The 25,310-nt window shown below is 43.8% G+C and overlaps 1 protein-coding gene across 3 annotated transcripts in view; it reads left to right on the forward strand.

Annotated features, from left to right (window-relative positions):
* LOC143291220 (uncharacterized) overlaps nt 1-19,071 on the forward strand; it is a 172,309-nt gene extending 153,238 nt beyond the window's left edge. For all 3 annotated transcript variants that reach the window (XM_076600986.1, XM_076600985.1, XM_076600987.1), the window contains 4 exons: nt 13,241-13,353; nt 16,257-16,486; nt 17,722-18,015; nt 18,954-19,071. In XM_076600986.1, coding sequence (XP_076457101.1) covers nt 13,241-13,353; nt 16,257-16,486; nt 17,722-17,977 — 599 coding nt within the window. In that variant the 3' untranslated portion in view covers nt 17,978-18,015; nt 18,954-19,071. The remainder of the gene's footprint in view (nt 1-13,240; nt 13,354-16,256; nt 16,487-17,721; nt 18,016-18,953) is intronic.
* Nucleotides 19,072-25,310: the final 6,239 nt, after the last annotated feature.

Here is a 25,310-nt window from a genome sequence, read left to right on the forward strand (position 1 = left end):
TTTCCATATATTGAGTTTGTACTTTCAGTTCAATATTTGCAATAATACATTTCTTTTCGTTAGAACTGGTAAAAACAAAACGAAATGTTCATATTAAAAGTTAGGTTGAAGTTGATACATGATGGCACCGTGGTGTATGATATCTGTGACCTTTAAAAATTGCCCCCAGTATTTTGAGCTGTGTCCAAAAAGTAGACGACCTCTCCCGGTCGGTTCCCCATTCCGCCATCTTCCTCTGCATACGCAATTATGATAAGTTGTGTGTGTTTTGACTCATTACTTTCAGTTCTCTGTTTGCAATAACATATTTCTTTGCGGTTTTTTTTTTCTTTTGATAATTCTTGAATCATCTTAAAGCACCGAAAAGCTCTAGTTTGGAAAGGAGATGTATATCGGGTGTCTCCAAAAAAAAGTGAACGGCTTTTTGACAAGTATTTTCTCAGTGATAGAGAAACTGAATTCATTGAAAATTTTCACACAGTAACCTTAGGGTATCATCAACAAGTCTGCAAAATATCTAAAAGTTCGGACGCAGATTATGCGAGTATTGTCAAATTCAAAACAGCATGTCAAAAAATCCAGTATCAGAGCTGTGCAATGTGACCTTCATCATGTTCATGCCAGCTGCCAGGTGTTGGCATCTGTCAAGCAGTGTCAGTCTAGAAATAATAATTATTCTCTATCACTGAGAAAATACTTGTCAAAAAGCGGTTCACTTTTTGGGGGACACCCGATATATAAAAAGTTGGGTGAAAGCTGATATATGATATCAATGACCTTAAAATTGTTGCCAGTATTTTGCCTTGTGTCCAAAAGGAATAGTAGACGACCTCACCCCCTCTGATCCTCCCCTCCATGTAAACACACAATTTTTATAGGTTATCGTGAAGTTTTGTTGTTGTTTTTTGTGGGCAGACTCCGATGAAATGTTAGGGCTAGTCAGCTAGCTCTGTGGTAGAACTTCAGTCAGATGTTTGGGCCGGTCTGCTAGCATTGCGCCAGAACTCGAATCATATGTTTGGGACAGTCTGCTAACTCTGTGGTAGAACTTGGATCAAATATTTGGGCCAGTCTGCTAGCTCTGTGGTAGAACTCGGATCAAATGTTTGAACCAGTCTACCGACTCTCTGGTAGAACTCAGATCAAATGTTTGGGACAGTCTACTAACTCTCTGGTAGAACTCGGATCAAATGTTTGGGACAGTCTACTAACTCTCTGGTAGAACTCGGATCAAATGTTTGAACCAGTCTACTGACTCTCTGGTAGAACTCGGATCAAATGTTTCGGCCATTCTGCTAATTCTGTGGTAGAACTAGGATCAGTATTTTGGGCCAGTCTGCTAACACTGTGGTAGAACTCGGATCAAATATTTGGGCCAGTCTGCTAACACTGTGGTAGAACTCGGATCAAATATTTGGGCCAGTCTGCTAACTCTGTGGTAGAGCTCGGACCAAATGTTTGGGCCAGTTTGCAAGCTCTGTGGTTGAACTTCAGTCAGATGTTTGGGCCAGTCTGTTAGCTCTGGGGTAGAACCTTGGTGAAAACGTCAACTTTCAGACCGGCATGAGATAAAATGTTTATGTCAACCCCCCCCCCCCCCTTCATCCTCCCACACTCACCACCACCGTCCCCCCCCCCCTCCTCTCCCCCCTCTCCCCCAGAGTGGTTGAAGAGTCACTGACACGAACGGTACTTGACCACTACTACACCTAACCGTACCACAGAATGATGATCGCAAGTGGCCGGCAACAGCACCTGTGACCTTTTGAACTCTGGGCACACAGCAGCTGGCCAGCCAATATCGTTCGTTCCTCCTGGTAGTAACCAGTCCACACACAGCGGGCCTGCAGAAACTCGTTGGCTGACTTCTATTCTCCACCACCAATACAACCTCCACTGCCACCAGCCAAGGCAAGCCAGCCATTTGGCGGTAAACAACCAACTACCGACGATGCTAACGACCGCAGCATAGTGGCTGACAAAGCTGTTCCTCCCACTGTCCCTGATTGGCTCACAGTGCTACGGTCAGTGGGGTGCGTGCCGCGTGTGACAGAGCTGGGGGGGGGGGGAGGTCTCCAGCGCACATACTGTACAGTGTCCGCGGTCAGTCACAGCAGTCGGGAGGGCAGGCAGAGGTTGGGTGGGTGGGTAGTGGTGGTGGTTGTGTTGGTCAGGTCACTGAAGGTTACAGCGGGGTGAGAGAGAGGGGTGGGGGGGGGGGGTGTTGTGGTACCGTGGGTCAGACCATGTGGCCTTCAGGCCAACCAGTAGCGTACAGAGCAGAAGAGCTTTTGCGGAGATGGTTTGCTGTTGATGTGGCACTTGTGATGCCCTTGAAGGGGATGGTCGTGAGGAGGAGGGGGAGGGGGTGGGGGAGTCTGCAGGTGATAATAAGTTCACACGTTCACGTAGATCCCGTCTGTCAGCCAGTGATAAAATAAAAACGAGTGAGATAGGTAAAAGACCTTGAAGAAATGACAAGGTGATTTATACCCTGGTGATATGGGAAAGGGGATGGGGGGTGGGGTGGGGATGGGTGGAAAACCCAGTCTGCAGGGATTAGACATTCACACATTCCCACCAGCCCCACCTGACTAATAGACGGAAAGTATTTAAAGAAATATATCTACATATTAAAGAAAATCACACACACACAGCGTATATGGATTTGTCCGAACGCAGTGACGCCTCCTTGAGCAACTGATTCAGATACTAGAGATAACAGAAGTGTGTGTGTGTGACCGGTCAGTCAGTCATTCACTTCCCAGAATCGTGTTGAGGACGCAGACGTCGAGAGGCCGTGTGCACATTTTCCCTCTGTGTGCCTCTCTCCCCCACCCCTCATCCGGATGTGTGTCTGCACGATCCCCGCCCTGCACTGCTCTCTCTCACCCTCCTATGTACCTCTGTCCGTCTCTCAACTACGCTCTCTCTCCCTCCCTCCTCCCCGTCTCTCTGTGTGTGCTGTCATCGCTTTCTCCATATCATAATGTTCCACATTTGCCTAGGAACCTGTGTCAAAATAACAAAAGGTTCATAAGTTCATCATTCGTTTCTCGCCCATTTCATTCCTTCTTCACCTGCACCCCTCTCTCAGTGTCTTGCTGCCATCCTTGTCTCGGTATGTTAAACTTCTTTTTTTTACACGTGGGGTTTTCCCCCCACCCTTCAAGGATCTTTGTAATATTAGGGTTGTAAGTGCTCAAGTTTTTTTTAACATTGGTTCATAAGTTAGTCGTTTTTTTTTTTTCTCTTTTCTCATGTTCTCTCCATTCTTATCTCTCTCCTTCTCCTTTATCTGTGGTTTGAGTTGTTATTTTGAATTTTTCATTTTGCCTTGAGGGTTGGATGCAAAGACGCATGTATGCTTTTTCCAGTTCCTTCATAAAATAAAACAAGAAAGGCAAGGCCTTCAAGACTCACTTGTGATACACTTTTAAAAAAATCCAAGCTTTTTATGTATTGAGTATAATGCATTTACTGTTATATTTATATTTTTTGTATTCTCTAAACTTGGCACTTTGATCTGATATTCGACCCAACAAAAGATCTGTCATTATTATCATTTTTTGTTCAAACAGGAACTTCTTTTGCTAAGCATGGAAGTTTTATTTATTGCAAACGTTTTGGTGTAGACAGTAAAACAAGGGAAATTACTCTGCTGGGGAACTTAGTTTGCTTTAAACTGATCTTTCTCATCTTAAACATTACATTTTGAAATTATACTCAATACATAAAAAGCTTGGATTTTTTTTTTAAAGTGCATCACAAGTGAGTCTTGAAGGCCTTGCCTCTCTTGTTTCAAAATGTAATGTTTAAGATGAGTTTAAAGCAAATTAACTCCACTAGCATTACAGAGTAATTTCCCTTTTTTACTAACTGCACCAAAACGTTTGCAAAATAAATAAAACTTCCATGCTTAGCAAAAGAAGTTCCTGTTTGAACAAAAAATGATAATAATGACTGCTCTAGCTGTTGGGTCAGAATATCAGATCAAAGTGCCAAGTTTAGAGAATACAAAAAATATAAATATAACAGTAAATGCAGTTTGCATATAATTAGGCTTCATTCTTTTTTTCTTTTTTTGTGCCCATCCCAGAGGCGCAATATTGTTTTAAACAAAACGACTGGAAAGAACTGAATTTTTCCTATTTTTATGCCAAATTTGGTGTCAACTGACAAAGTAGTTGCAGAGAAAATGTCAATGTTAAAGTTTACCACGGACACACAGACACACACACACACACACACACACACACACACACACACACACACACACACACACACACACACACAGACAACCGAACACCAGGTTAAAACATAGACTCACTTTGTTTACACAAGTGAGTCAATGAAAACCAACAACGAATTCGCTATCCTTCGTTATCGTTATCCTACATTGCCCACTCTCTCTCTGTGTTTCTCTCCCTCTCCCTCCCTCTTACACCCACCCCCACGTCCCTCTTCTATCCACCCCTTTCCCACCACCCACCCTATTCATACTGCAGACATGCAGGCGGATATATATATATATATATAAGAACTCCATGTGATGTGCTGTCAGTATTAATAAACTGTTGTTATTGTTACATGGTCATCCGAATTTGCTCCCCGTTCCTTGACACACACACACACACACACACACACACACACACACACATCCCCACTACTCCCCCTACCCCCTCTCCCCATGTGACTCCGTGACTGACAGGAAAGAGAATGAGTGTTAGCAGCTAGTCTGTTGATTTTGCTAGGTCTTGCACCACATTATTAAAATGATGGTGGCCGAGGGTGGCGCGCGCGCGCACACACACACACACACACACACACAAAGCGCGCAACCACCACACCACACAGCCTTATGATTTCCCATGTGTAAGTTGTTTTACTGGCGGAGGGCCTCAGAATGGAATTGATGAATGTTGAATAAAACAACAGCACGCGCGGTGGCCTCTCTTCCGCTTTCGCACGCGCACATCATGTCGTCTGCCCACCGCCCCCAGTTGAACGCTTGCAAGAGCATGGATGAACCGGGTGCAAGACGATATATACCAAGGGTAGTTAGTGTATTTGATCCATACGATGGCAAATTTTTGTCTGCTGCTGTCAGTGATTTTTTTTTTTCCCCTGAAGGAAAGAATGAACGGAACTGTTGAAGATCGTAGGAAAGCGATTTTATGTGTGTGTTGTTGACGAGTTTGTTTGTTTGTTGTTGTTTTTTAAGAGAAATTTAATTTTATTTGTTGAAGTTTACCATGGACACACAAACATATAGTACACACAGACAGCCGAAACACATGGTTATTAGATTGACTTTAATTGTAAGTACACACACATGAGCCAAAAATTAAGTGGGTTTTTTTTTTTGGGGGGGGGGGGGGGTAGCTTCATACACTCTCTCTCCCTCGCTCTCTCTCTCCCCCTCTCTCTCTCTCTCTCACCATATATGACCGATCCATTTCACAAAAAGAATAGTGGAGTACAAACTATTCATGTAAATGTTTTTGAATTAATAATTTGTTTACAGAGATAAGAATAGAGATGAACTTGATTATCATCTGTCAACATATGACAGTAGCTCAGTTTGGCATATGATTTTTTCTATTCGTATTCTTCCTTCTTCGTTCGTGGTCTGCAACTCCCATGTACACGAGTGGGCTTTTACGTGCATGACCATTTTTTACCCCGCCATGTAGGCAGCCATGCTCCGTTTTCGGGGGCATATTCATATAATATGGGTGAATTAAAGAAAGAAAAAAAAGTAGTCAGCATATGTCATCTTCTACGTTGTGGCCTGTGTTTAAGATAAATACAGAGGGCTTGATAAACTTTGGTTGAACCCACATGGAGGGGTGGGGGGCGGGGGGAGAGACTGGGGGCAGGGGAAGGTAAGGGGTGACCTGCTTCTCCCCCCTTCCCCCACCCCAACAGCCTTCCAACGTCACAGAAAACTGAATGCTAGTTGTGGCCAGAAATACCACTTGTAAAGGGGGATTGTGGTTGGTTGGTTTGGTTTTTTTTTATCTGTGTGCATTTCGCACACAAGCAAAATGTTTGGCTTGTTCATTTGAAGAAGTGCAAAAAGGTCGTAATATTTCTTTGGAAAGAGCGTGTATGAGTCTGTGAGTGACTAGCTGCAGTATGTTGATTTTTTCTTTTTTTCTTTTTTTTTTTATTTTTATCTCTCTCCCACTATCCCCAAGAATCGAGACAGTTGGCCATGAGCATGATTCCCAAGAATCGAGACAGTTGGCCATGAGCATGATTACCACAGGGAGTGAACAGGACAGTGTTTATTTCAAACTGTACTGTGAAAAGGGACCAGGGAGGGAGTGGGGTGTTCAATTGATTGTCACTTTATTGCAAAGGATACTGGTTTCTTGGACATGACCAGACTGGAGGAAGAAGAGCGTGCTTGTTGCATGGTTTTCTGGAGCCAGTTGCATTGCTTTGTTCTAACTTTTTGACACTTACACGTGACAAAATGCCTACGTTGACCGAACTACGCCATTGGCCAGTCCCATACTACACACAGTTAGTAGCGGGTTACGACCATACTGGGCTGTTCCGTCCGAGCAATGCAACTGGCTCCTGACCACTGAAGAAAAGAGTTGAGTTAGTTTATTGCTAAGGATTTATATGTAATATTTATTGATTGGTGTCTAGGCGCAGAGTTCTCGGTCTTGTTGGGTATTAAAATGAATAAATAATTTAAAAAAACAACAACAACAAACCATCAGATCTTTTTGATATAGATTACTTTAACAGTTCCAGTTAGTTCTGTGACAGCTTGTTGTGTGTATTGTTTGGATAAGCAGTTTCATTGTGTCTAGTGGGATGGCCTCGGGGTTTTTCATTATTGAATAGATACATAATGAACAGTCCTTTTCGACTATGATCATCAGAACAGCCAGAGAAGGTAACTGCTGTCTCCACTATCCAGTACAACACATCAGCGACGTCCTTATGGTGTGGAAGAGGTCACCCCTTTGTCAAGGTTATACCCCCGATCTATGCCAGAGTGATTTGAGGGGGGTAGGGAAACAGTGCTTCACACGTGAAGTGATGACATGTTGATGGTGGTGATGCTGTTTGTTAAAAACGAGAAGAAAAAAAAATGAGAGGAAAGACTAGGAAGGGGCGAGTGGTGGCATGGGGGTGGCAGGTAATGCATAGGGCCCTGAACTGAATATGATCGATAAATTGATAATAGTGATAACAACTTATTACTAGCTGCTTTTATTTATTTATTTATTTATTTTGTTTGTTTCTTAAACAGTCTTTGTCAAGTTTATGATTTTTCTCAAGTCTCAAACCCACACTGTATGAGAAAAATGAAGACAGGATAAACTATAATAAATAAATAATAAATAGATAAAAATAAAAACCACCAGAACGTAAACCTTCAGGCTTGTTTTATCATGTGAATCCGCAGTACCCCCGAAAACGGAGTATGGCTGCCTACATGGCGGGGTAAAAACGGTCATACACGCAAAAACTCACTCAGTCGTATACACGATGTAATCCCGCGCTTTAGCACATGTCAGCGAACGTTGATACGTCCATTGTGGACGCCATTTGGCTGGGCGACAAACTACTACTCTCTCTCTCTCTCTCTATATATATATATATACGTACGTGTGTGTGTGTGTGTGTTTTGTATTTACGTAGCATATGATAAAACAAACCTGGAGATTTTTTTTTTTTTTGGGGGGGGGGTTGTTTTTTTGTTTTTTTTCTTCTCCATTTCTTTCTGGGGGGTTGTTTTTGTTTTTTTGTTGTTTTTTTCTTCTCCTTTTCTTTCTAACACAGTGTGGGTTCGTTGCGCTTTGATAAAAAAAAAAAAAAAGGAAAAAAGAAAAGAAAAAAAAGATGGTAGTAATAATTGTATGTGTGTATGTATAATTATAGATGAAATTCCGTACTTATAGATTAATCTACTATTGATAAGATCAAGCAGAGTAGCCAACCAGGGACCTGTCTCACACGTCATCCCTTTTCAAATACTGCTTACCGCATGTGTCATGTTTGCCAACACAAATATTCTCGCACATTAAATTAACACGATGCTTTCAACGCACAAACTGACAGAGGTCACATTCTGTGGAACTGACAACGCTGTTGAAAGCAGCTGTTTGGTATTGAAGTGAATTGAATGTTTTGTTTTGTTTTAATATTTTATCTGAACATAGCCATCCATGCAGGCTTCGTTAGGGTTCGTGAGGAGGTCGTGGGGGGAAAAAACCAGCAGTATAACAGTCTGCTGAACTGAAACTGACACGTCTTTATGAGGCTTGATTGTGGAGGGAGGGGGGGGGGGGGTGGCTGTGGAGATGCAACACAAGAAAAACAGAATCGTGACATGGCTTGATGGAAGTTATGTGTGTTTCTATAGAAATAAAATCGTGACATGGCTTATTTTTCTTTCCTTTTTTTCTGGAAAAAAAAATCATATTTTATCTGCATAAATACAGCTAATGTGGTGGTAGGTAACTTGAAAGGTTGTCCTCGATGGTTGAAAGAAAGGTGGGGTGAGGGGTCAGTAGGGAGGACAAAAGGGGAAGAAGGGAGGGGGGGAGGGAGAGAAAACAGAAAAGAAGGTGCAGTGGGTGGGGTATAGAGAGTAGGGTGATGGTTGTCGACGAGGTGGTGGTACAGGGTGGCCAATTGACCCTGGGATGAACCTATGTCCCTGGGTTACATAGACAGGCAGGCAGGCCGACCACCAAGGCTGGCTAGTAGCGGTCTCCTGCTATAAGTAATGAGTCGGTGAGCTGTGCTGCGCAGCGCCAGCAGCGCACGAGGCAAGACACGGCCATGGCATGGCGTGGCACAAGTCGATCGTCCCTCACTGCGGACTGACCCCTCCATGAACTCCGCACTGAGGGACACACATCCGGAGTGCGCGCGCGCGCGCGTGTGTGTGTGTGTAGGAGGTGGGTGGGTGGGGACTGGCTGGCTGTTGTGAGCGGCGGGTGTGTGTGTGTGTGTTGTCCAGAAACCATTCTCTTCGTTCATTGCTGTATCATCAATCCGCCCCTCTACCATCGCACAGTGCGAGTGCTAGGCAGTGGGTGGATAAAACCACCGATAGAGGAGGTTGAGGAACTGGGTCTGTGTCCCGTCATACATTATTTATATATATATATATATATATATATATATATATATATATATATATGTATGTATGTATGTATGTATATATATACACTGGTGATTGTAGATATTCAGTGGAAGTGTGGTTTTTCACTTCATCATTTATAAAATACATATGTGCAATACCTGGCTTGGTTGTATGTGCCTGCCTGGTTGTTTGTGTTCACTGGTTGGCTTGGTAGCAGTGTAGTTTGTTTACAAGACCGCTGGATCTGGATGTATGAAGAAAAAGAAGAAAAAGAAAAAAAAAACCAACCCGTCTGTAATGGGAAATTGATAAATGGTGTTTGATGGGGCATGATTGTGGAAGTTGAGTGAGAAAGGTGACGATGATTGTGGAAGTTGGTTGAGAAAGGTGACGATGATTGTGGAAGTTGGGTGAGAAGGGTGATGATGATTGTGGAAATTGGTTGAGAAAGGTGACGATGATTGTGGAAGTTGGGTGAGAAAGGTGACGATGATTGTGGAAGTTGGGTGAGAAAGGTGACGATGATTGTGGAAGTTGGGTGAGAAAGGTGATGATGATTGTGGAAATTGGGTGAGAAAGGTGATGATGATTGTGGAAGTTGGGTGAGAAAGGTGACGATGATTGTGGAAGTTGGGTGAGAAAGGTGACGATGATTGTGGAAGTTGGGTGAGAAAGGTGACGATGATTGTGGAAGTTGGGTGAGAAGGGTGATGATGATTGTGGAAGTCGGGTGAGAAGGGATGTGTGTGTGTGTATGTTTAGGATGACTGTTGAAGTTGGGTAAGGGTGGTATGGTGGTACAGTCGAAGACGAAAATAAGCAGTTTGACACGTGCTTAAGTCAGTACTCGGGGGTGTTGACAAACTAAAATATGTATGTGCATCAGGTGCGCTCCTCTCCATCACTCGAAAATGTATGTTATGTCTCAGAGAGAAAAAGCAGTCCCCTTTTGAAAGATATGACTGTACTATTCAGATGACAAAGAAAGATTTTCCCCACACTTTATGACGCACATTTTGTTTTTAAAAAGTTAATGTTTTTGTGAAGGACAAAGAATTGAAACCAGTGAAAGACGACTTTGGCAACAACTGTACAAGTCAAGCATGAAAGAAGATTTTAGCTGGTACACTGGTAGAGCTGTTACGGACATCTGATGGCTTTGAATGACTGTGATAATATGATAAGCGAAAATACAAGCAGAGCATGAAAGAAGACTTCAGCTGTTACGGTGTTAAAGCTGTTGTAGTCAGGTGATGAGCATTGTGTGGACATAACCTTGAGACAGGGAGACAGCGTTGTGACACCTCCAGCCTGCTTGATATCCATCAGCAGTGTGCATGCGCATGACTGTGTGATAAGCGTTGTGTGGACATCATTTCACCTACTTTGAGACAAGGAGACAGCGTTGTGAAAGCTCCAGCCTGCATGATGCCATTAGTGGTGTGCATGGCTGTGTGATAAGCGTTGTGTGGACATCATTTCACCTACTTTGAGACAAGGAGACAGCATTGTGAAAGCTCCAGCCTGCTTGATGCCATTAGCGGTGTGCATGGCTGTGGGAATGGGTCAGCCGGGTACTCTGGTGGCACCCAGTGGGTCGGTGAGTGAGGTGTGTCGGTATTGTGCCCATGGCCATGGCCGGAGCCTGGTAGGTGCTTTGGAGCAGTTCCTGGAAAGCCTGGGAATATGTAACCACCGGCTGCGTCACTACTTCGTTAGTCATTACCACCCCTACCTGCAGAGTGAGTCCAGCCTTCCTTCTGTGTCCAGCAAACCAGCATGTGCATGCATGTTCTCTCTCTCTCTCTCTCTCTCTCTCTCTCTCTCTCTCTCTCTCTCTTTCTCTCTCTCACTTGCTTACTCGCTCTTTCTTTTGCCACATGCTTTCTTAGTCTCTCCTTTCCACTGCTGCCTGTCTGTCAATCTTGGTATGGATTCTTTATTTTTTTCATATCTGCCTTCCCACGTCTAACCCTTCTCTCTCTCTCTCTCTCTCTCTCTCTCTCTCTGTCCTGCCCTGCACATGTCTGTCAATACTGGACAGAATGATAAATTGATCTTTCTCTTTGTCATCTTTTTCATGTTATTCTCTTATCTGTCAATACCCCCTCCCACTCTCTTTGTCCCCCCCTCTCCCCATCCCCTTCGCTCTCTCTCTCTCTGTCTGTCTATCTGTCTCTCTCTCCCTCTCTCTCTCTTACAGACTCTCTTTACATGTGTGTCTATTGAAGGCTCCCTGACTTACACTCCCACCCCTCATCTACAGCTCTTTTGCTTCTGTCTCATTCCGTTCTTCACGTGATGTTGTAGATCACATCGTCAGTTTTCTGTGCAGATGCATGGCATCAGCCTCTCATTATTGTTTCACTGATTCAACACTGCAGTGTCAGTTGGTATTTATGTATTATAGATCTGCTGTACATACATTTATTTTCATGTATTGAAATGGTTGGTGCACTGCATTGTCGGTCAGATTTGATGTCTTAAAGATCTGCTGTATGCAGTGTATGTTGTATTGATTTGATGTTTTATAGATGTACAGTGTACATGTGTGTATCAGAATGATGCACTACTGTTCTTCCCACCAGTCCTTTTGTACATTTTCATTGCTGTGTGAATGTATTATAAGTCTTCTTCTTTGTCCCCTTCTTGGAGCCACCCGCTGTGAAAGACAAGTCTGTTCTCTGTGCACTGTGTAACAGCTGTCTGTGTGTAATGTGTGCAGCCAGATGCCTGGGATTTGTCTGTGTTATGTTTTGTCTTCATCCCATGATCGAGTGTGAACAGTAGTTGTTTCACCCTTGGTGGATAAGGATGCTGCTGTTTTCTCCCCCTAACCTCCCCTGCCCCCAGCTTGGACCAACAGAAGTAGCAAAATCACAGGAAGACGGGGGGGGGGGGGGTTACTATTGTTGATGTTTATTTTGTTATACTTTTGCCTCGAAGTTAACTTTTTTCTTTGCTTTTTTGACTCACTTGTGTAAACAAAGTGAGTCTATGTTTTAACCCGGTGTCCGGTTGTCTGTGTGTCCGTGGTAAACTTTAACACTGACATTTTCTCTGCATATACTTTGTCAGTTGACACCAAATTAGGCATAAAAATAGGATAAATTCAGTTCTTTCCAATCATCTTGTTTAAAACAATATTGCACCTCTGGGATGGGCACAAAAAAATAAAAAATGAAGCCTAATTATATGCAAACTGCATTTACTGTTATATTTTGTATTCTCTAAACTTGACACTTTGATCTGATATTCTGACCCAACAACAAGAGCAGTCATTATAATCATTTTTTGTTCAAACAGGAACTTCTTTTGCTAAGCATGGAAGTTTTATTTATTTTGCAAACATTTCGGTGCAGATAGTAAAAAAGGGAAATTACTCTGTAATTAATGCTAGGGGACTTAATTCGAATCTGGTTAGGACTTTTTTTTTTTTTTTTTTTTTTTTTTTAACGTGAAGCTTTATAATAACAAATGCAGAACACATTTTAACGATTAGATTTTTTTTTTTTTAAAGTGTATCACAAGTGTCTTGAAGGCCTTGTTTTTCTTCTTTTTTTTTTCTTCTTGAGAATGGTATGTTGCAGATCCTTCTTGATGTGATATTTTTCTCCTCCCCCCTCTTTCTTTGAAACCAATGTTTGTGGATATTACTGACTGAAGAAAGAAAAAAAGTTTATAATGTGGGTCCACTGGAAACATGTCATCAAAATGTAGACCATCCCATGGATTTTCTTGAATTGCCTATGGTTATAATAAGTTCATGCTTTGTTGATGAAGCTGAGGGCTTCTTTCAGATGACGAGAATGTTATACATTCATGTTTATGTGTGTATGTGTGTGTGTTGAACAGGACGAGTGTTTTGTATACATCTATATTTATGTGTGTGTGTTGAACAGGACAAGTGTTTTGTATACATTCATATTTATGTGTGTGTGTTGAACAGGATAAGTGTTTTGTATACATTCATATTTATGTGTGTGTGTGTGTTGAACAGGACGAGTGTTCTATATACATTCATATCTGTGTGTGTGTGTGTGTGTGTGTGTGTGTGTGTTGAACAGGACGAGTGTTTTCTATACATTCATATCTATGTGTGTGTGTGTTGAACAGGACGAGGCTCACCGAGGACGTCCCAGAGTCCCTTCACTGGCTCCCCTGACCCCCTTCTCCTGTCTCCACACGCCATGTCGCCCAACTCCGCTCTTAGACAGCAGCAAGCTCAGGTATGCTGGACCCACCCACACCTTGTAGTGATAATGATTTCATTTACAGTGCGCCTCTCTGTGTAAAATAGAATAGAATATGTCTTTATTACCAACTGTACCGGGGTCACAAGGAATATTTGGGATTCCGGGGGGGGGGTTGGGATAGTACATAACAAGAAGATACAAACATAAATCAAAAATCATACACAAACACAGATACAGTAGAAATTATGTTACATGCAAGTGCATATCGGTATAAAAACTTGTGCATACTCACACATTCACGCACTGCACATACACATACACACATGCGTACGCACACACTTGCGCGCACACACATGTTTGAACAGAAGCTGCATATTACATGTGGATGGGGCTGATGACTAGATCTTTAGCTAGATGGTTGTTGCTGAGTTCCTCTGATCAGTGTAATAACCGACATGTAAGTATGTCATGCATTTAATTAACCTTTGCTGGCTATCGTGGGTCGTACACGACCCAGAAGGGTACAAAAACGCAGATATCTCAGCCAATTCTTAATATGTTTCTACGAAATTTCAGATATGCTTCCTACACCTAAAAGTCCAACTTTTGCCAAAAAAAGGAAAAAATTCATTAATTAGTTAATGAGTAATTAAAGGTGGCATTTTAACTACATACGGACGCTTGTGTGGGTCGTGTATGACCCATGCTTTTTGAAGAGGAAAAAAGGTGGTCACCCCTCGAAAGCTCGTGTGGGCCATGCACGACCCATACCTTTTTAATGGTGATTTCAGAAGGTTTAATTTGCAATTAGTGAAGGAAAATAAAGAAGTTTTACTTTCTATAGCCTCACTACCCCACTACTCTCCCACTACCCCCCCACCCCCCTCCCTGCCCCGTCCCTTTCGCCTGTCTTCAGCTATAACCCCCTTCCATCCCTTTCTCTAACAGCATGTACCTGTGTGACTGAATATATATCTTTGAGTGTGCGTGTATAGGATGCTATGAGTCATCTCTCTCTCTCTCTCTCTCTCTCTCTCTCTCTCTCTCTCTGTCTCACTGTCTGTCTCTCTCTCTGTCTCAGTCTCTCTCTCTCTCTCTCTCCCCCTCTGTCTATCTATCTATCTCTGTGTGCATAAGTAGGGTTTGTATGTATGTGCATGTGGTATTATGCGTTTGTGTGTGTGATCAGTTGTGTGTGTGTGTATGTGCGTGTGTGTGAATGCGTGAGCATGTGTTTCTTCTGAGTGTATGTGTTTGTGTGAGTCTATGTGTGCGTGTGCGAGCGCATGTGTGTGTGTAATCAGTTGTTATGATATGTTTTCCTTTTCTGTATTTTATTATAAGCTTTGGAGGAATATACAGGTTTTATCTCTTTACAAAGTATGGGTTGTGCACAACCCACACAAACTTTGGAGGAATATACAGGTTTTTGTCTCTTTAAAGGTATGGGTCGTGGACGACCCACATGAGCTTCCGTGTGTAGTCAAAAGCGAGAGCCAGCGAAGGTTAATCACTAAAATGACTAAATGGCATGCTTATCCCTGCTCAGACATCTAACCCAAACAAAGACTAAAGCTATGCATGTATAGACCCACCAAACCATCTCACACACAGCGTAACACTCAAACGTTCATACTGCACAACATAATGCAGAAATGATGTATATAGCTTTAAGAGGCGTTTGATTGGCTAAGAGCGGACCGGGCAAGACGGGTCGTCTTTTCACTGTTAGCTGCTCGAAATTTGGCCAAGCAGAGCAAACCGATAGGCCTAGTTTGCATCAGTTTGACATGGTAAGTATATGTATCACCAAACATGGTATTCCTCCTATATCTCTTATTATTATAAGCCAGCAGCACCACAGTACTTGACTATAAAGAGTGACATGGGATATATCGTGAAACCTTTGAGCTGTCTGTCGGGAGCAAAAGACACCGAGTTCAAACCTCGTGCACAGTCAGTTCCAGCACTTTGCAGGGTTGTAAGTTGTCTGGTTTCATGTTCAGCAGAGGCATGAACCATAATTCTGTTGAACTTGTGGATATTGTTGCTTCACTTTCTCTATATTTTCTGTCTCTCCAACGTTATCATGATGATAAGATCCTGGAGAGCAGTACGTAGTAATTCTAAGTATTTGGTGACATTTTAGAAGGTTTTATCACCCGTTGTTAATAGGGGGCTGACCTTGCTTGAATAATACCATGAGTCTTAAAGAAAAGGACATATCATTCTGAAGTATTTGGTGACATTGCAATGTGTTTTATTGCCCCAGGGGTCTAGCTATGGAGCTGACCATACTTGAGTAATACCAGTAGTCTCATGACTGGACTTCATTCCTCTCACGAGAGAAACAGACGTGCTTTGCAGTCTCTGCAAGGCGATACTCTGTACAGATGATATTCATTATTATTACTGTTGTTAGTATGTGTGTTTTACTTTGAGAAATGCACTAAAAGAAATGCTATTCATTGTTATTACTGTTATTATTATGTGCGTTTTACTTTGAGAAATATGCTGAAGAAATACCATTTGTTATTATTATTATTGTTATTATATGTGTTTTACTGTGAGAAATACACCAAAGAAATGCCATTCATTATCATTACCGTTATCATAGTATGTTTTACTTTTAGAAATGCACTAAAAGAAATGTCATTCATCATTATTACTGTTATTATTTGTGCGTTTTACTTTGAGAAGTAGACTTAAGAAATGCCATGCATTGTTGTTACTGTTATTATTATGTATGTTTTACTTTGAGAAATAGACTAAAAGAAATACCATTCTTTATTATTACTGTTATTATTATGTATGTTTTACTTTGAGAAATACGCTGAAGAAAACCCATTCATTATTGCTTTGAGAAATACACTGAAGAAATGCCATTCATCGTTATTCGTATTATCATTGTGTGTGTTTGTGTGTGTGTCATACAGGTGTCTCCCCCGTTCAGCCAGGGCACGATGACCTCGTCAGGGTTCAACCCGGCAGGTCCCCCGGCCTACTCGGGGTCGGTGTCATCGTCAGGGGGAGGGGGTGGCGCCACCTTCAGTCCCCCCGCCCCCCACGTCCCCCTGGCCGGGCCCGCGCCCACCAGCTCCTCCTCGCAACCCTTCCCTGACTTTTCTGACTTCCCCGAGTTCATGAACACCTCGTTACCTGACAGGTGAGGTGATGGTACAGTGCTGTGTCACTGCTGGCTTCAGTTTTAACACAGCATTTGTGTGTGTGTGTGCGCCAGAATTTTGGGACATTTTGCTTTCTGTATTTCAGTGATGAGGGTGATGATGCTGTTGCTATGGGTTCCCATTTAGATGATGATGATGATATCAGTACTTATACAGCGCCTACCCTCGGGTGGGGACCAAGCTCTAAGCGCTTTACAAACACAGGGTCTTTTGCACAACAAGTCTGCCTACCTGAGAAGCGCTGACTGACGGCTGCCATTGGGCGCTCATCATTCGTTTCCTGCATCATTTAATCAGATTTCAGGCACTCGCACAAGCACACTCAGACAAGCATGTAACATTACAGGTGTATGACCGTTTTGTTTATTTACCCTGCCATGTAGACAGCCAAACCCCGTTTTCAGGGGCGTGCATGCTGGGTATGTTCTTGTATCCATTACCCACCTAACGCTGACATGGATTACAGGATCTTTAATGTGTTTATTTGATCTTCTGCTTGGGTATACACATAAAGGGGGCTCAGGCACCAGCAGGTGTGCACATATGTTGACCTGGGACATTGGAAAAAGTCTCCACCCTTTACCCACCAGGCGCCGCTACTGAGATTCTAACCTGGGACCCATAGATTGAAAGTCAAGTGTTTTAACCACACGGCCATTGCGCCCATCGGTTTAGGACTACTTGACAGGCTGAAAGATACATGCACCTGCAGTGTTGGCCAGGAGCAGCGCTTCCAAAAACGCATCTGTGAAGTGGATTTCCCTAGATGTTGTGGTCCCAGTCCTAAGCACACTCCACTCTGGGTAGGATACAGTCACGGGCTGAAAAAAAACAAACCCACCTCTGTTGGGGCTCAGACCTGCTTCTTCCCAGTTGTCAGTCTGTGCATGTGAGGCTAACCGCTGTGCCATAGGGGCTGGTGTATTTAGGGGATGGAGTGAGAAAGTATTTATGATATTTTCATTCGCACTTTTTCTTAAATGTTTAACAGTCCCTCTCTGGGTAATCACACATAGATTTCTCTCAATTTTCTCTTCCTTGTTTCTTTCTTTTCAGGTTCTGTGGGATCAATATTGATTTTTTTATCTTTTGAAAACTGTTTTATTCACAAGAAAGATTTCACTTGGCTCTGTGTGGTAGGCCAGGCTACAAGCAACCAATACGAAATACCTTTAAACTAACCTACAAACTGTGTGTGTGTGTGTGTGAGCAGCAAAAAGATGACTGGAGACTTGCCGATGGGCAACACCCAGTCAACGGTCCAGCAGTATGTCAAGCAGGAATTGCGCATTATATGCAGTGCCCGCTCTGAGAAAAACATTCAACATTTACAACAACAGCAACACAATCAGCAGCAGCAGCAGCAAGCAGCCACACCAACAACAACAACAGAAGCAACAACAGCAACAACAACAGCAACAGCAACAGTCCACTCAGCAGTCAATGCAGCTACTCTCTGCGAGTTTTGACACAGGCAGCGAACTTCCGCAGGATATACTAGAGACCAGTAAGTATACGCTTTCTGATTAGGATTGGTACACTCTCTTGGTGTTTCTGTCTCTGCGCTTGCATCCGGATCCTTCTCTGTGTGTGCTTTCCAGGGCAGAATGTGGTGGTGAGTGTGTAAGCCAGTTGCTTCTTTACTTGCTGTGCAGGCTTCACAAAAAGTTCAGGTGTATTTTGATAAAAATGTTTTAAAGGATCAGCGCTTATAGTTTTTAGAGATGTTTGATTGGCTGAGAGCGGGCGGGCCCGTCTTTTCACTGTTAGCCGCGCAAAATTTGGCCAAGCAGAGCAAACCAATAGGCCTAGTTTGCATCAGTTTGACATGGTAAGTATATGTAACACCAAACATGGAGTATAATACTAACTCCTCCTTTTAAAGGATCAAGAAATGATTGAGATTTGGTTGAGGTGTTATATTGTTGTGTGTGTGGTTGAGGTTTTGTGTTGTTGTGTGTGTGGTTGAGTTGTTGTATTGTTGTGTGTGTGCTTGAGGTGTTGTATTGTGTGTGTGCTTGAGGTGTTGTCTTTGTGGTTGAAGTGTTGTACTGTATTGTGTTTCACAGTGTGTGGTTGAGGTGTTGTGTCGTGTGTGTGGTTGAGGTGTGTGTGGCTGAGGTATTGTGTTGTTGTGTGTGTGGTTTAGGTGTTACGTTTTATTGTTGTGTGTGTGGTTGAGGTGTTGCAGTATTGTTGTGTGTGTGATTGATACGTTGTATTATTGTTGTGTGTGGTTGAGGTGTTGCAGTATTGTTGTGTGTGTGGTTGAGGTGTTGCAGTATTGTTGTGTGTGTGATTGAGGTGTTGTATTGTTGTGTATGTGGTTGATATGTTGTATTATTGTTTGTGTGTGTGGTTGAGGTGTTGCATTATTGTTTGTGTGTGTGGTTGAGGTGTTGTGTGTGTGGTTGAGGTGTTGCATTATTGTTTGTGTGGTTGCAGTCGACAACATGGCCCAGGACCATGGGGGACTGGGTGGGGGGGAGGAGGTGAAGGAGGAGGAGGTGGTGGCCCCGCTTCGCCAGGAGGCCAACAAGCGGTACCAGCAGTTCCGTCTCTTGTCCACCTCCAGCAACCCAGGTGAGGCCTCAAGTACGTACACCTACTGGGGCCCTGCGGAGGGTACAGGCATGCTTGCGTGAGCACGGATGATGGAGTGAACAGAGACTCAGGCACACACACACACACACACACACACACACACACATACACCACACACACATGCACCACATACACATACACCATGCACACTACACACATGTTCAAGTTTGTATTTGCTGGATGTACTGTTTATGTTGATTTGTATTAGTGATTTTAAAGGTGTAATTTTTGTGATGCCTGATTTTGTGATCTGTTTATTTTGCTGTAAATCAGGCCTATGTGATGTCGGTTGTTTTTTTTTTGGGTTGGTTTTTTTTTTTTTTATATTCAGCACCTGCTGTTGACACACTTGTAGATTAGCTCTTTGTTTATTTGTTAACAAGGTGCTGTCGCCAAATCATTTAGGCATTGGACTTATGATCCAGTGGTTTAGCCGTGGTCAGGGTTCTATGTCCTGTTTTTGCACACGTTTTTACTTGGTGAAGGCATTTTTACTGTGATTTTGCTCAGTGCACCCAGGTGGAATGGAATGGGTGGTACCTGACCAGGTGGGGGAGGTTAATACACAGGAAGGAGAGGACTGGAACCAGCTTTCTTGTGAGGAGCCCCAGACATAGTGAATAAGAATTGTTTGCCCCTACTGCAGCAAAAGACTAGAGACCTTCAAAACGAAAAGTTTTAAGGGGGGAAGGAAGCGCAAAAACTGACAGGTATTGGCTATGTAAAGGGAGGTAAATGTCAGGCATTCCTTTTTTGGCTTGGCTGTGTGAAGAAAGAAAGTATGTGATTTTGTATTTCGTCTTCACAATGTGTGCATAATTTTTTTTTTTTTTTTTTTTTTTTTTTTTTTTGTTTCTTTGTTGTTGGTATGGCCTGGGAGAACTACTAAGCTCAGTGATTAGCATTGGGGATGGCTTGGTGAATTGTTGGCCTTGGTTTGGATGCTGTGCAAGCAGTGGGCTTTCTGGACACACTGGGCATGGTTGGAATTTCTTGTGCCAGAAAAATGTCGGGTCTTGTGATGGTGTGGCACTGTCATTCTCTCTCTCTCAGTCAAGCATTTCAAATGATGATGCAGACATATCTTAAACAGGTTCTTTTCACTGTTAACATTACAATACTGATGGTCACTGGCTAGATACTGTAATCTTTTTTATTTATTTTTTAATCACAATGTGGGAAATTTTGTGTGTTTGGCTTGTCCTGGCCCACCTTAAAGGGGGAAAAAAAAACAAACTAACACGGCCGCTGCTTGCTTGTTCAGGATCAGAACCCGAGGAGGACGAGGCGAGTGTCAAGGCGTCGTCCCTGTTCCGGAACCAGCTGTTGGCGCCACAGCCCTCCACCAGTGTGGCCACCTCGGGGGGCAAGACCCCCATCTCCTCCACCCCACAAACTGTCAGCGTGGTGCAGAAAGAGCCAAGGGTGCGCCACTCACACCTCTTTGTCTTTCTTCATTTTTTTTTTTTTTAGACTCGGAGCTTGAAACCGCTTTATATATATAATTTTTTTTTTTTTTTTTTTTTTTTTTAACCATGTGGTGTAAAATTACAAAATCCTTCATCTAAACCACACCAGTACGGTTTGGTGGGGATGGGGGGGGGGGGGGGGGGACTAATAGGAGGGATGTGTAGTACCCCAGAGTTCAGGACATTTCTCAATTTTGATGATGATGGATGATAATGGGAGTTACGGTGATGCTGCTGTTCGGGTACATTTAGGTTTGGGACCACTTGACAGGGTTGTGTGCTTTGGTAATATATATCTGGGTATCAACCAGGCTGATTGATACAGACACCTGCAATGTTGGTCAGGAAATTTGAGCAACTCCCCTAAAGTCACATCCATGAAGTGCATGACCATGAGCTGTGTTGTCCCAGTCGTGGCATTTGAGTCAATGGTTCACTCAGCTGTAGGTAAGAGTCGGCCACAGGTGGAAAAAAACCCACCTGGGGCTGGAACCCTTGTTCCCCAAGTCATCAGTCTGCAAGCCTAACCACTTCACCACAATGACTCGTGATGTGTTTGTTTTGTTTTTGCATGCATCAAGTAACAGAGATTGTGGTGACTGTGTTGGTGTGTATGTTCAGTGTGTGTGTGTGTGTTGTGTGGGAGTTCACTGCATGTTGGTATGAGTGTTTAGTTTGTGTGTGTTAGTTTGTGCGAGTGTGTGGTAAGTTCACTACTGTGAATTGGTGTGTGAGTTCATTATGTATGTGTGTTGGTTTGCAAGTCCACTTACGTTGGTTGGTGTGTGTGTGTGTGTGCAGACCCCAGTGGATGTGAAGCCTGTTGACAACAAGAACAGCCTGCTGCAGCAGTTGTTGGCCGACTGTTGACGATGGCACCACACCTAGAACCGCTCCTTCCCACCCCGCCTCTCCCTCCACTCCTTCCCCCCCCCCCCCTCCCCCCACCACCACCTCCTGGATCTCTGGCACAGACACCGTCCATGGGTCATCTTCATCCTTGACCTCTAGTTCTGTCCACGTGTTGTCTGCCTCCTAGGCCTCTAGTTCTGTCCATGGGTCTTCAGTCTCCTTCCTTGGCCTCTAGTTCTGTCCAGCTTGGCCTCTGAGGAGACAGCAATCGTGCCACCACCACCAGCACACAGTGAGACATCCTGCTTGGTCGGGGTGATTACTGTGGGATGGAGAGCAGGAAGGGTGGTGGTCGTGCTTTGGGAAACTGTTGTGAGGAGTTGGACAGTCTGCTGTGTCTGTGTGGTTTCACAGGCTGGCCTGACGTCAGCAGTGGTGTGTGGACAGTTACTTTCTTTGCAGTGACCGTGACAGCGGCCAGTGTAGGACGGCTGGTGTTTAGTGACAGGAGGGACGTACATACCTTGTAGTGACCTGTAGTCACCCCACAACCTCTAGGCCTGTCTGACAAAAAAGTAATCTGCCTTTGTTTCTTGACCTATGAACTCTGACCAAACTGTGTGACCATCAACTTGGTGATCCTTCCAGACTTGTCTGCTTGCTGGTGAGAGAGTGTGTGTGTGTTCAGAGCAGGACACACGACGTCGGTTCACAAAGCAAGGCTGAATCATCTCTCCGTTTCCAAGTTCCTTCCTGTCACAAAGGGTGTTGATTCAAGGCAGCTGTGTTTTATGAAATCGCAGCCGATTTCACTTCTCCTCTGTGCCTCCCAAAAATTGAAGCAGCTGCCTTGGGGGAAGGTGTGGGGGGGAAGCCAGAGTGTGACGATGGTGACAGTGGTGATGGTGTCGGCTGGAAGGAAGGGGAGGGAGGGAACAAGACCATGTTGGGGGGTCAGCTGATGTCAGCGTTCCTGCATGGTGCCCGTGCTCTTTCCAACACAGTGACCTTGACCTGGACATGAAGGGATGCCGCCAGTCAGTGAAGACGCCTTTCCTTCATCGTGGAACCCCAGTGATCCCATATGAATGTTTTGAACTGTGGGAAACCAAGAAAAGTGGAGAAACAATCAAACGGTGGAAACGGAACAGATCCTGAAACAGAGCCAGAGATGGCTTGCTACTTTTTTTCTGTTTAACGATACATGTTGTATGATATGTTTCAGTTAAAATTCTTTTTTTTTCTTTTCTTTTCTTTTTTTTTTTTTTTTACATTGCCATGTGCCGAGGAGGGGAAAAAGAGAGATGAGGAAAAAGTTTTCACAAGTGTATGGTGCAGTTAGTGTGTTGACCTGTGGATTGTTGTAGGCAGTGCAGACTTTGTTTACTGCTGGACATGATGTCTTTGTGAAGTAATTGCAGCGCCTTTCGCCATTTTCTTCACTTCTTCTTCCACTGGTGTGTCATCAGCACGGCCAGCACGGTGGGAATCCAGGGAGTGGGTGTGTTGTGTGAGTGGTCTGTGCTGCTGCTGCCTTTGCCGCCCACAGAGGCTGTGCACAGACCATGGGACTACAGGACCTGCGTGGCCATCAGGGAGGAGAAGGCAACATGGGGGGGGATGAGTACGCTGGTTGTGTCATGGGATGGTGGGTGTGCTGGTTCCTTCATGAGGAAACGATCCTTTTCTTCCTTTCCCCCTTGTAATGTTAAGTGCCATGGTGAATGAAGCCAGTGCAGGGTTTGGAGGTCAGCTGTGGTGGCCTGATGTTTGTGTGTGTGTGTGTGTGTGTGCGTGTTCCCCATTCTGTTTTGCTGTAATGCTCAGTGCAGCCTGCAGTGATGTGATGGGCTCCCCTCACCAACATCCCTGTACATGTAAGGAGGGGTGGGAGAGGACAGGGAGGGGGGCAGGTTGGGGGGGGGTGGGATGCTGTGCAGAACTGGACAGTTGTGTGTGTGCCATGATAGTGACCACCTCACTCCACTCCACGAAGACTTGTGCTTGCTCTGCCCTGTCCCCCCACCCTCCCAGTGATGGGCGTGGCCACAGCTGACGCACTGACTGACTGACACATCAATGGTGCTGCTGACCCTGCACCACCACCACCACCTCCCACACAGCCAGCTGCCCCTCCCCCATCCCACTGTCAGAGACCATTGGCTTCCAGCCACTAGCAGCTTTTTGCTGTTCCCAGTGGGGGAAAAAATGGAAACCCCAAGTCATCTTGGCAAAGTGTCCGCAAGGTGTGTTTTTCTGCCAGTGCTGCTGCTTTCATGGAAGAATGGATCCCTTTTTTTTTTTCTTTTTTTTTTTTTTTTTTAATGATTGTAGATGTCATGATACTCAGATGAAAAAGTTGTTTGCTCACTTCATGGATTCCATTTTGAGGGCATGGTTCCTTAGGGTCAGACACTGCTTGATGCTGCAGTGCCCACACACGACTTCTCCCTCAATGGAAGGGATAACCTATTCCATGGAATTGATTATTCCTTTTGACAGCCCCCTCTTCTTTCTCCCCCCCCTAGTTTATTGTTTTGAAGGAATCATCTATTGTGAATAAAGGCTGGAATGAAGATAGAGATTCCGTGGGGAGAAAGCTTTGATGGAGTGTTTAGGAAGTGTGTACTTAAAGTATATGACTGGCTGACAGCCGGCGAAGAGAGAGATGGTGAGCCCCTGCAATCAGCCGGATTGGCAGGAAACATTGACCCGAGGGGACACAACTTGTGTACATGGGGGGAGGTAATGCTGTTGGTCATGGTATCGATCTCAGAGAAGGATTTTTCTCACCCCAGTAGGCCATTGTTTGTTGATCATCACTTGACTGTGGGGGTGGGGAAGGGGGGGCAGTGGCGTGCCTCCATGCTTGTGTTCCTTGTGACTGATTGACCATTGTCCTGTCCTGTTCTGTTGTTGTTTGTGAAAAGCTCAGGTGACATTTCATGTTTGTCTTCACTTTCGTGTTGGGCTGTTCCTCCCCCCCCCCCTCCCTCCTCATTTTCTTTTCCGTTATGTGTTCTGGAACTTTGAAGAAGCCTTCATTGTTTTTGCTGATGTGTGTTTTATTGGATGTAATTGATTGAGTACTACTTTTATCTCTTTTGATTTAGTAACGATTATATGATGATGATCAGAATGTTTAAAACACTCCCCACCCCCATCCCCTCCCACACACACACACACACACTCACCACCAAGAAGAAAGAGAAGCAGAGTATTCATGTAGCAGGGCTGCATCTTATTTTGGGGGTGGGGGTCATAAAGCCGCATCATCATGCTGATTAAATGGATAAATAAAGTCAGTGGTGGATGGAAACTGGGCAAACGGTGCGAGCGCCTGGGTGTTTTTTCCCCATGCCATTGTCCTCTTTTTTTTTCCTTCTTTTTTTTTTTTTAACACCAGTAGTCATATGTATATAGGTTTTAAAACCTATTTGTTTTTAACCTTTTGTATTAAAGTGAATGTGAACTGTATTACTGAAGTATTGATGTGTATATTTGCTATAATTCACTTTGTGTGTGTGTATGTATGTGCATACATGTAATTTGTAAACTAGATTTGTTTTTTTCATTTGAGAAATTTATACGTACATTGCATATTTTCTGTTCTCACAGATCATTTCCAAGAGGGATTGGTTTTTGTTGTTTTTTCCAGGAAGCGAGTGTGAATTTTTATCACGACTTTATCAGCAGTTTGTAATGAATTGCTCTCCCAATCATGAAAATGTGCTCAGGCCATTAAATCAGTATTGTAGCCCCAAGAATTAGAGTCCCCCGCTCCATTTTTATTACTACATGTACAGGTATTTTAGGATCATTTGTGATTTAATTTTTTTTAAATGCAGATCACATAGCCAATAGTGCATGTCTTTGA

The sequence above is a fragment of the Babylonia areolata genome, chromosome 16 (assembly GCF_041734735.1).
Source record: "Babylonia areolata isolate BAREFJ2019XMU chromosome 16, ASM4173473v1, whole genome shotgun sequence".
In the NCBI taxonomy this organism is placed as follows: Eukaryota; Metazoa; Mollusca; class Gastropoda; order Neogastropoda; family Buccinidae; genus Babylonia; species Babylonia areolata.